At 49.7% G+C, this 12101-nt stretch overlaps 1 protein-coding gene across 1 annotated transcript in view; it reads right to left on the bottom strand.

The window, feature by feature from the left end:
- Zswim6 (zinc finger SWIM-type containing 6) overlaps window positions 1-11180 on the bottom strand; it is a 185190-nt gene extending 174010 nt beyond the window's left edge. The window contains exon 1 of the mRNA XM_059276088.1: window positions 10390-11180. Within this exon, the coding sequence (XP_059132071.1) occupies window positions 10390-11158 (769 nt within the window). The 5' untranslated portion in view covers window positions 11159-11180. The remainder of the gene's footprint in view (window positions 1-10389) is intronic.
- Window positions 11181-12101: the final 921 nt, after the last annotated feature.

Genomic DNA, 12101 nt, shown 5'->3' with positions numbered 1-12101 from the left:
TGTTGTAGAACAGGGTTACATCTCAAACTTAGATTGATGAAAAATTAAGTTTCCGACATTGGCCACCAGTCCCGCAAAGTGCTGGCCCTACGCCATCATGGCTTAGTGCCAGCCTGATGTGGGGCCAGGCTAAAAATAGCAGCTAAGCAGCAGCTGGAACATATAGGTCCTTCTGGCCTCAGTTCATTTCCCTAAACCAAGGGAAATGTTGAGGGACTGAAGAGAAACTCCCCACAGTATTCCCTACCTTTCCTCTGGTCTTTTTCCTCACTGCATCCCCCCCCTCCGGCCGCCCCCCCCCCCCAATCATTTCACACATCTTGCCCCAATAGGAGGAAGGGAAAGAGGAGAGGCAGAGGGGGAAGAAAGAGAGGTGGAGAGCAGGGGAAGGAAGGAAAAAGGAAGGAGGGAAGGAAGGAAACTCTAAGGGAAGCCAGGCTCAGAAGCTGCATGACCTGGGTCCCACTTAGAGCTCCATTATCCCAAAGCATCCACTCGTCAGCCCAGGGCCCAGCTTCACTACTACCTAGCACCTGCCACATCTAAGACTGGCTGGGTTGCTGGGCTGAAGATTCATCAAGGTAAAAGTTACACAACTGACTTGGGGGAAGGCAAATAGGGAGAACTGTAAGGTACATCAGAAGTACAAGTAAGATTGAAGGATGCTACTGAAAAAAAAAAATCCTCGGGAACAGGCTAACAAACTTAAGAGGTTTACTTACATGTAACAGTCAGACTACAAGTTCTTAATATCTGAGCTTTAGGATTTATTTTACACGTATTTAGAAAGCTGTGAGCATTTCTATTTAGAAACCAGTTAATGAAATGGGTACAAAGGTCTGAAAATATAAGGGCAGGCAGGCTTCATCCTGTCCAAGTCTACTAAGAAAGGCCAGTACTTCAAAGGACCTTGTCCTTTGTAACTGGATCATGAAACACCTGTCCTTCACATATGAAGATGCTCCCCAGATGCTGGCTGCCATCAGCAAATAGTTAACAGGTAAAACTAGGTACAGAGTTCTGTATTGTGCTGATGTAAAGAATCAAAGAGATGGCTCAGCAGGGAAGACTGCCTGCTGTAGGCTGGAGAGACAGCCCAGTGGTTAAGAGTACTTGCTGCTCTCCCAGAGGACCAGGGATTGATTCCTAGCACCCACAACGCAGCTTGCAACTAACTGCCTGTAACTTGGGTGCAGGGGATGAAGCCCTCTTCTGGCCTCTGTGGGCACTACATGCACATGTTACATATATACACAGGCAAGCAAAGCATGCATATACATAAAATTAAAGATGCAGCTTGCAACTGCCTGTAACTCTGGTGCAGGGGATGAAGCCCTCTTCTGGCCTCTGTGGGCACTACATGCACATGTTACATATACACACAGGCAAGCAAAGCATGCATACACATAAAATTAAATAGAACTTTTAAAGGAGTGCTTACTGCTCTTGCAGAGGACCTGGATTCAGTTCCCTGAATCCATGTGGGAGCTCATGACCTGTAACTCCACTTCCAGGGAATCCAATGTTTTCTTCTGACCTCCAAAGGCTGCATGTATGAAGTTCCCATAAATGCAGGCAAAAGTCTTTATAAAAAAGGAGTTTAAAACCTAATTCTGGCCAGGCAGTGGTGGCGCATGCCTTTAATCCCAGCACTCGGGAGGCAGAGCCAGGCAGATCTCTGTGAGTTCGAGGCCAGCCTGGTCTACAGAGCGAGATCCAGGACAGACACCAAAACTACAGAGAGAAACAAAAAAACAAAAAAACAAAAAAAAAACAACAACAAAAAAAAAAACACCAATTTTAAGGTTCATTTTTACACTATCTTCATAGGGATATTTCCCATATATCTTCTAATGGTAAAGGCCCAATATTAATTAAAAATGAAAATACTTCAAGTAGACTGTTAAATAAGGCAAGATCAGGCAGCCAGTCACCTGAGTTTTAAGCACATTAATTCACTTAATGAGCTTCCAATTTATCTGATCAACTTATTGGGTTTTAAGAGTTTAAATGTACTGAAAAGTTTTGCTGCATCCTACCAATTAACATCTGGGCACAACTGCACAGACTAAGTTACAAAATCATCTCATTCAAACAAAGTCAAGTGCTCTGCCAGCATGAAGAAGTACCGCAGTATTTTTAAAGGGCCTTTAAATGAGAAATGTAATTCCTTAAATATACTTGGAGAACATTGTACGTAGCACACACATGACTAACTCAATCTTCAAGCTATTCCTCTGTCAAAAATTCCACTTCTCGTGGAAGTTGAGCAGTCACCCAATAGAGCCGTCCTCCAAAGCTGAAGGAATAAAACATGTTTAAGGGCAGATGTCCCTTGGTGGTAGGCAGGAGGCAGTGGGTGTGGGGGAAGGAGGAGGGACTGGCTAAGACAGACACTAGTGTGCAAGCTGAAGTCATTATCTGACCTTCAGGTCACTGCGAAGGCCACTCTAAACAGCAGCAAGTGCCTCTGAGCTTGAGGGTGATCCAGAATTGGGAGCAATGCAGCGGACCCTTCCCAGGCAGGCTGCTTGGGCTCAGAAAGCGCTTGTCCTTTTCTCTGACACATCCTGTCAGTTGCCCACCTTTAAACAACAATAGTGCCTACCTAGTCTTCTAAAGAAGCAAAAAATGAATAAGAAGAATGGGTATCTAGGACACTGCCAATGGCTTTATAAATTCAGATTTCACCAGAAATCCTATCAAGCTGATTCAACAAGGAACTGCCCCAAACCCTGAAAAAAGAAGTTCAGCACTTGACTGCATTGGGGGAAAAAAAAGGTGTGTATGGGCATATCCTGAAGGGCTTCAAGTACACACTTTACTGATGAGGCGGCGGCTCTCTGACAAGAGCAGTGAGATATGTACACACGTTTTCTCGAGTACAGATACAACTATAAACATGGTAGATTCACAGCAAACTTCTTTCTGCCGTGAATGTCTGCACTCTGCATAAGCACTGTACACTCTCAGTAAATTCTTTATTCCATGGGCATCTGCACAAGCTTCTCTACGCACAGCTGTAATAGTTTTCTACCGTAGCAGAGACAACGTCTCAGGACTTTTGTATCACAGCATTACAATTCCAGGACCTACTGAAGTTTAGCCATAAATAGCACCTACTCTGCACGCTAGAGCCATCGCTGAACTGATCCTTAGAATTTAGCCTGAAACCAGAACACTGTCTGGAGACACTCTCAACGGTCGTGTAACCTCACCAACATCTGGACCAGTTCACCTTCAAGAAATGCTTGCTGCTATTTCGGAGATCACCAAACATCTCAGCAAACCCAGAGAGCACAAGCTGTGGAAACCAGAAAGTCGGCGCCTTTCTCTGCCACTGAACGACTCCCTCTGGACAATTTCTCAAAGCATCCGGGCCTCACCTTTTTATCGGAAAACCATGCATGGTCACGATAACCCCATCACCTGAGAGGCTGAGGCAGGATGGCTTTGAGCTCCAGGCCAGCCCCAGTGTACATACACTGTGAGTACCTGTCCAGCCTGAGATACAGAGTAAGACTCTGTTTTGAAAATATATAAATTAAATAAAATGAAAATCTAGAGTTGAAATTAATGGTATCTTCCCATCTCTAAAAGCCCCCCACAATGACAACGACATTATAATGTGTTTCATTTCTAAAAATAGCTTTTTATATGGAGGAATGCATCTGCTCACAGCAGTCATTGAAATATTGAGATGGCAATGTTCAGGCCTGTCTCCTTTTCTACTGACTTGTGAGTATCTCCAAACTGTCACATTAGTGCTCTACACAAACAGACCAGGCATGGGACTACACACCTGTAATTCCAGCATCTGGAATTAGGCTTAGGCAGGACTGTCTTGAGATCAAGGCCACTAGGTGCAATATTGTCAGGAGAAGGGGGGCGGGGGAGGGCCAGCATTTCAGAGACAGAAAACATCTACTATTTACTAGAAAGACCTATTTTTACAGAAATGGAAGCCATGTACAAACATGCTCTCAGCAGTACACAGGACACTGAGTAAAAACGAAGACATACCCAGGTGTTTTCAACAAATCTAACAGACACTTTATTTTTTGATAATCTGGCTAGACTGAGAAATAGAAGTTTTTTTCATGAAACAAGATGATAGAATAGTTTTCTTCAAATTATCATTTGATATGAATTTCTCAGGAGTCATTCTGTTTACCTGAGAGAGGAACTCGAGTTTCCAAATATATAGTAGTCTACACACATATACAGTCAAAAAATGAATTAAGCAAGGTAGACATAAATTAGGTTTTTTACTGAGTAAAATATTTCTTAATTTATACAATGGTAATTTAAAAGGTAACAAAAAATGATTTTACACCCTTTATAAAAAAAAAAAAAACACTGGCCTGTCATTTGCTTTATTTCTAAGACATTCACATTTACCAATAATTTTACATCCTTTTCTAGGCTATGTGTCCTTTTTAACCTAACAGTTTTAGTCAGTAGCAGTTAAGAGTTTAATGACTCCCCTATGAGATTTCCTAAGACTAAATGAGTTTGTCTTATCACACATATGTGTAAGGAGGCTTGAGGTACCAAATTCATCTTGATTCACTAAAGAAAATTTAGTCTAGCACAAAAACAGAAATAGCAGAGACCCAATCATGTAACTTTGAAAAGGGATTGCTTTCTTAAAAGCCATCCTCTTCTCTGAACAGAGTACTAGCAGAAATCACACATTCTTAACTAAACGCTGCTAAACATGAGTGTGAGGAGCAGAGAGATGCTGGCCTGCATTTTCCCTTATGAAACATGCAGAGCTGGGAGGGAGACAGCCAGTAACTAGCAACGATGAAATGAGCATCTGAAAAATCAACAAGGACATACTTAAGAGAAGAAGAACTTCCAATGTTGGATTAATTGCAGTAATTCTCTTCCATTAAAGGCCATGGCTCACAGGCATCCTGATGTTTCCACAAGAAAAGCACTAAGGTCTAGTGTTTTCCCAAGGAATGAAATTTAACACAAAAGGGAGAAAAGAGACAGCCTTTTCGATCCAAGCGTGTACTCATAACACAACTATTCAGCAAGGAATTACAAGATCAGGCTGCAGATGTGGCTCTATGGTAGAACACGTGCCTAGCATCAAAGACGCTCAGTCCGGCCCCTAACAAGAAAAACTGCAAGACTGAAGCAAAAATAGAAATGATTGCTTAACACAGGTCTGCAATTCCAGCCCTCATTGTTGGTGAAGTATCTGTGCGCATGCACACACATGTCCATGTGGTGTATATATCCTGTTCCTGTAAATGCATGTACATGTGTGCATGCATGTACATGTGTGCACCTGTGTATGGAGGCCAGAGGTCAACAGCATGTGCCTCAGTTACTTTTTTTACTGGTCTATTACTGAATGTGGAACTCATCAATTCAGCTCGGCTGGATGTCTGATGAGCTCCAGGGATCCACCTGTCTGTGCCTTCTCAATGCTGGGGTTACAGATGCACGCTCTTTAGGAGGTACTTAGAGCATGTCCTCATGCTCCTTCAGCAGGCTCTTTACCCAGCCATCTCCTCCACTTTGTTGGATCAGTATCTGAGCTGCAAAGTAAGTGTTGTACCCGCTGGACAGTAGACTTCCTCACTGGACCAATCCCAAATGTCATGGAATGAAGCATCACTAAACGCCACGCATTCCTAACCTACCAGGTGCCAAAGAGCAGAAAACAAGCATCTCAAGCCACACACAAAAACGTGGGAGTGCTTCCAAATTTTCTTCTTTTCTGCACTTAACTTTGTCATTAATCAAAAGGCAGACACGGAGCTGGGGGTGCGGCTCAGCAGTAGGCATTTGCCTCACGTGTCCCTGCATTTAATCCCCCTGAAAAGCAAAAACAAATTAGTATATGGTCCCATACAAAACTGTTCCCTATTGTTACACTTGAAAGCGGGTGCAATAAAACATACTCTAGCCAATCTGAGATACACCCAACTCTGAAAGTGAGTTCAGTCTCATCTTTATATACTCAGCCTTGGTCAATAAAGAAAATAAGAATACTCAAGGCCAATAAATTACCTGATTACAATTTTTATTCATTTTAATTGTAACATAGACTCCACTTGTACTTTACAGCCTTGACTCCCCCAAGGAAAAAAAAGAAAAAAGGAATACCTGTAAATAAAGTTTAAGCAGTATTTTTCTCTCTCAAAACCAAGTATCAAAGAAAGAAATGCTCAACTGCTTTTAAATTTTAACTCCTTCCTTCTCACGCAAAAGATTCTGCTGTGCTTAAATATGCCTTGCTTCCAAATTAATAATTTTAATCAAAATGAACTTAAAAAAAAATCACTTAACCATGAGCATTCATCCCAGTCCCTCAGAAAGATCATTCTCTCTCCCTCCCTCCCTCTCTCTCTCCCTCTCTCCCTCTCTCCCTCTCTCTCTCTCTCTCTCACACACACACACACACACACAAAAAAAAAATTAATTGTAACTCAAAAGTAAATATTAACCATCTTTCATTCTGAAAATGTGTTACTTTAAGACAGAGAGAAATCCTCCAAAACCTTGCTGGTTCACTTAGCTCACTTCTCCACAGACACCCATGGTTTGCAGCTTCTTCCATGACCCAAACTGCCATACCTTTCTTTACACCAAAGATTTTTGTTGTTGTTTTAAACAGGAAGTGAAACATTCTGTATAAAATAAATTAAGTATTTGTTTTCATTTGGGTTTTGTTTTTGTTTGTTTGTTTGTTTTTTGTTTTGAAACAAGATCTCAAGATGTAGCCCTGGCTGGCTTGGAACTCACTATACATAGAACATGATAAGCCCAAAACTCACAGAGATCCTCCTGCCTTGAGTGCTGGGGTTAATGGCATGTGCCATCACACTTGGCCTAAGTCATTTATTTTAAAGGGTCACTTTTCTTTGCTAAAATATATCAAGTTACTTGAGTTTTTTCATAGTTGCATAGTATTCCACTCAGTACTTCTTGACCAAATCCTATCTGACAGAAATTAAGACTGAGTCCAGCTTTTCACCACTGCAAACAACACGCAATGGGTATTCCCATACCAAACACCTCCATGCACCACTATCATTATCATCTACAGGATACATTCCCAGAAACGACACAAAAGACTGCACCACGCCGTGGGCTGGACAGCATGCTTCCCCACACGAGCTAACCAGCTGTGAGCACTGTCACTCCCTACTTATCGGTTTGGACGTCAGCAACGTGACGGAAGAAAACTGCATCTCAGCTGTACCCGTGTCTCTCGGTAGTAAAACAGATAGACAGTATGCTTACTAACCACTGGAGCGCTCTGCCTCTGAACTGTGATGCCTACATTTCCTACTGGGCCATTTTTCTTTCTTTTAAGGATTTTTCTGCCTACTTTTGGTCAAACACACCATAAATATTTGCTCCAGTTAGAGGTTTTACTTGGTTTATGGGGTTTCCAGCCCAATGGAAATTTTTTAGAATTTTTCCAATTAAATATATCTAACTTTACCTTTGATTTTAGGTCATGTACAAGAGGCTCAGACAAAAATCTAGGGGAAGTTGCTTGTGCAGTATCTTTGAAATCATTGCTTAACTGAGATCAAGACTACATACCAACAGACAGCTTCCTGGCACCCTAACCTAACAAAAGTAAGTAAACACATTCCTGTAGAACTTTCCCATAACCACTGACAAGCTATTACTAAATACAATTATTTATATCTAGTAGTTAAATATCACTTATCAGTACCAAAGGTTTAGCGTACTCCTTAAAATCTACCCAGCAAGCTTCATTTCTGGGCAGCCCAATTCCCTACTACTCAATCTCTGGACAAGCTTCCGTAACAACAAAGGTCAGATCAAGTCCAGTATCTAGATTCCCCCCACTGTGACTAGCCTTCACTAACATTTCCTGTATAGACCCGAGTCGTCAATAGCAAAAAACGGCTTAGAGTGAGGTCAACACGGTATTCTGTTCTTTGGGGTTTTTTTTTTTTGGGGGGGGGGCGGTTCCTACAGAAAAATCACAATTATAAGCTTAAGTATACTGATTCAACCCACCACTTAACGCTAAATTAGATACTTAATCTAGCTGGCCTCGCCACTCCTCATCAAGGGAGGACAAAACCTGGTCCTAAGTTTCCTCGCTCCCGGTGCCAGCTGCCAGGCATTTAACTTAACAGCCCTTCCATCCCTAAGCTGACTGGCAACAGTAAGACAACTTGGATGTAAAAGAAACTGGCAGAACTCAGAAAAGAGGGGGAAAAAGTGTTTTCCACAATTTGTACAGCGTTTGTTTAGCACGTACGTAAGTATTTCCAAAGCGGGGGTCAAGTCTCCAAACCGTACCACTTCACATCGACCAGGGCCAATTCCATTCAATTGGCCGCCTTCCCCTTTGGGGACTATTGAAAAAGTTACTATTTTCTTTTACAACTAACTGTTCACCCTGGCCTCTTCCACTGATGAAAGCCGGCAAAGCCCACGCTGTGTGTCTGTCTCCTAGAGAAGATTGCATCTTTTATTTATCGCCCCTTGGCTTTATTTTCACAGTGAATTCCTGGCTTAAATGCAATCAGCCAAGAAACCCTCCCGATGTGCTCTCCTGTCATTCCTCATTGCTTGCAAGCAGAGTCAAACACAGCAAGGGGAAGGGGGGGGCGGGGGGCACGACTCGACATTGCCAGCCAAGCCATAAAAATTCGCAGACTCTAGTTACTTATACTCAGAAACCATAGATGTGCTTCAATCGGTTTCAAACCGGCAGGGGAAGAGGGGAGGGGGGAAAAAAAAGATGTAACTCGAAAGAATGTTAATTAGATGTTGAAGAAGGGAAGAAAGGGGGGAAAAAGGATGGATGGCCTCAAAAACCAACTCCCCTCTAGACAGAAGGAAAGGATGCTGAGCCACACTGAGGGCTGTCTTTGGAAATAAATGACCATGCAGAAAATCACGTTTTCAGATTACATTAGAATTCAAATTAACCAAACAGGATTAAAACAAATCTCCTGTGTCAGGGCCACTACCCAGACCCCCATTCCACTCCCCAAGAGAAGGATAAAAGGACCGGACTACAGAGAAGAGAGCAAGTTAAAAAACGAGAGAGACAGAGAGACACACAGTCTTTCAAATCTATCCATCCTCATTCATTTGGTTCGGGATTCATCCCTTCAATTTCAACCAGACCGAGGTGGGAGAGGGTTATAAAATATGCCTTCAGCGATCGGGAGAAAAAAAAATGAGGGGACAGGGGAGTTTCTCTGCAGCCTTGTTGACTTCAGTCCACTTCAAACATTCCCATAGCTATGACTGGAAAAGATGTCTAAACAGAAGAAAAAGAAAAAGCACTGTGGAGGAAGAGGGATTTGAGAAAACTCTCCAGGTCTGTCAGAGAAAGAAGCGCTATGCAGCTTTAAATCACAAGTCCTTCTCTCGCCTTTGTCAAATATCTTCTACTTTACAAGCCCTGAAAAGAAATAAAGAGGCTCTTTTGTTTGCTTTCCCCTTTTCGGAGGGTGACAGAAAATTGAAAGGGGCACAAATAAACCTGAAAGGCGAACAAAGTGCCGGGTGGTGCGGGGCGGGCAGCGGCGCAGGGGCCGCGGGGGGCCCCTCGGTGCGGACGCCGGCCGCGGGTCACGGCGTCGGGCGGTGCTGCCCAGCTCCCTCCGCACCGCGCCCCGACCCCGGGCGCAGGCCGAAGTCGGGGCGGGCGGCGGGGCGCCTCGCGGGACGGAGAAGCACGAGCGGTGCCCCTCCGCGGCCCGGCCTGCCGTCGCTCCCGGGCGCGGGGAGGGGTGGGGGTGGGTGCTCGGGCGCCGCCGCGGAGCTCGTCTCGGGTACCCTTAGGGAACCGGGGGACTCGGGGCCGGCCGGCCGTCGGTGCCCCGAGCGGAGCGGTGGCCGGGGCGGTGTTGGAGGGATGCGCCCCCCTCCTCCTCCCTTCCCTGGACCGCGCGGGGCGCGGAGCGGCGCCAGAAGAAAGGACGCGAGCGAGCCGGGCAGCGCCGTGCGAGCGCCCCGGCCGGCATTGTCTGCGGCCGGCGCCCCCTCCCCCGCGCCGCACGCCCCAGCCCGAGCCCCGCGGCCGCCCGCGCGCCTTTGTCCACGCCCGCCCCGCACACCGGCGCGCAGGCTGCGGGACAGACGAGGGGGACGCCGACACCCACCGCCCCGCCGCCGAGGGGCGCGTCCTGCTGATTCATTTCCCACTCGCGCTAGCCCGTCCGGGGAGACGGGGGCGGGGACCAACGGGAGGAAATGGGCGCTCCGCTCCGGGGACCGTCCGAGCGGCCCGCTCGCTGCACCGTGCGCCCGACCCGGAGCGGTCAGGAGAGCGGAGTGTGTTGGGGGGGGGGGTCCTTCCCCCCACCCCACCCCCCACCCGAGGGACAGAAGGACAGAGCGGCGGCCCCCGTGACTCACCGACTTGCAGGACGTTGTCTACGCAGCCACTCTCCAGCAGCGCGATACCCCGGCGGAAGGGCAGCCGCGTCTCGTCGCCGCCGTCCGCAGCGCTGGCCGCCCCCACCGACGGGGTCCCGGTGCCCGCGGCGGCGGCGGCGGCGGCGGCGGCGGCGGCGGCTGAGGTGGCAGCCGGCGAGGATGAGGAGCCGCCGCCGCCGCCGCCCGCGCCGCCGGGGCCAGCGCTGTCGTCGCCGGGGCCGCCCGCGGAGCCGCCGCCGGTGTTGAAGGACGAGTACATGCAGATCTCCCGCTCACTGCGGGGAAAGGACCAGTAGACGATGCGGCGCTGCACCGGCTCCGGGATGCGCTCGAAGCGCTCCTCCACGCGCTGGAACGGCCACTTCTCCGCCACCCTGCGCGCTGCGATGTCCAGCAGGGACTCGGGGCTCTGGGTCTTGCCCGGCGGCAGCAGCCCCAGCGCCGCGCCGCCCCCGCACGCCGCCGCCGCCGCCGCCGCACCGCCCGCCCGCGGGCCGGGCCGACAGGCAGAGCTGTAGCCGCCACCCGCTCCGCCGCCGCCGCCGCCGCCGCTGCTGCCCCCACCACCGCCGCCGCCGCCGCCGCCGCCGCCGCCCGGCCGGCAGCAGAGCCGTTTCGCGGGAGGAGGCTGCTGTCCGCGCTCCGCCATGACCGCGCCGCTTCTAACCCGACAGCGGAAGTGCCGGGACCCTATAAACGGCACAAGGAAGCGCGACACGCACACGCCGTGGCGACGCCACGCTGCCATCTAGGGCCCGCCGCTCCTTGTAGGGGCACGGGAGGTGTGGCCTAGGCCGTGACGTCGTCGCCGAGGCGGCGCGCCGATAGGGAGAACCTAGGGGAGGGGGCGGGGCCTATGCAAATCACTGGGCTGAAACATAAATAGAGCGCTCCGTGGACACGGGGGTGGCGGGGGCGCTCGGGTTGGGTGCCCGGTGGGCTGTGAGAATGTCAGGCTGCTGTGACGCGGGGGGCGGGGCCCAGGCGGGGTTCCCGCGGGAGGGGGCGGGCCGCCGGCCAAGGGGAGGGTGGGGAGGTCTCGGCGCGCCCCCCCCCCCAACCTTGTCTACTCAACTTAGCCCTCCAGCGCCCTGTCTCCTTTTGATGTCCGCCAAGTGAAGACGCGCCTCGTGGGTCGCCGCGGGGCGGGCGGGCGGGCGGGTGGGGGGGTGGGGAGGGGTCCGGACTAAATGGAGGGCGGGCCGACGGCTCGATGCCCCACCCCCCCGTCAGCCGGCCCCGCGGGGAAAAGCCTCTGGGCGGAGGAGGCGCTTTCAAAACAAAGAAATGCTGCGTGAAGCCCCGGGGACGCGGCCGAGAGGAAGGCGGGGGAGGCACGGCCCAGGGCCGCCTTGCTTTCCCTTCCAACCCGGCGGAGCGAACTTCCCCCACCTTCGGCCAAGGCTGCGGCGCCGGGGAAGGGGGGGAGGAGGAGGAGGAGGAGGGCTGAGCTCAGCCACTGTTTTCCACTTCACTTTTCGCCGACCCAGGTGGGGAAGGGGCGCGGCTGGGCCCCGCGGAGCGGCAGCTCGCCCAGCCCTGAGCCCCGGGTTCGCTCCGGCCCGGTGACGGGCGGGGGAGCCGAGCCGACCGAGTGCCGGGACGCGCAGAGCGCTCCGAAGCTGCCCCGCAGCCGCTTGGACGCGCGTCCCGAACCGGCTGCGCCGCGCCGCCCCGCCCCGCCCTCGCAC

The sequence above is a fragment of the Peromyscus eremicus genome, chromosome 11 (genome assembly GCF_949786415.1).
Source record: "Peromyscus eremicus chromosome 11, PerEre_H2_v1, whole genome shotgun sequence".
NCBI classification, from domain to species: domain Eukaryota; kingdom Metazoa; phylum Chordata; class Mammalia; order Rodentia; family Cricetidae; genus Peromyscus; species Peromyscus eremicus.
This window is presented reverse-complemented; position numbering and strand designations above follow the sequence as displayed.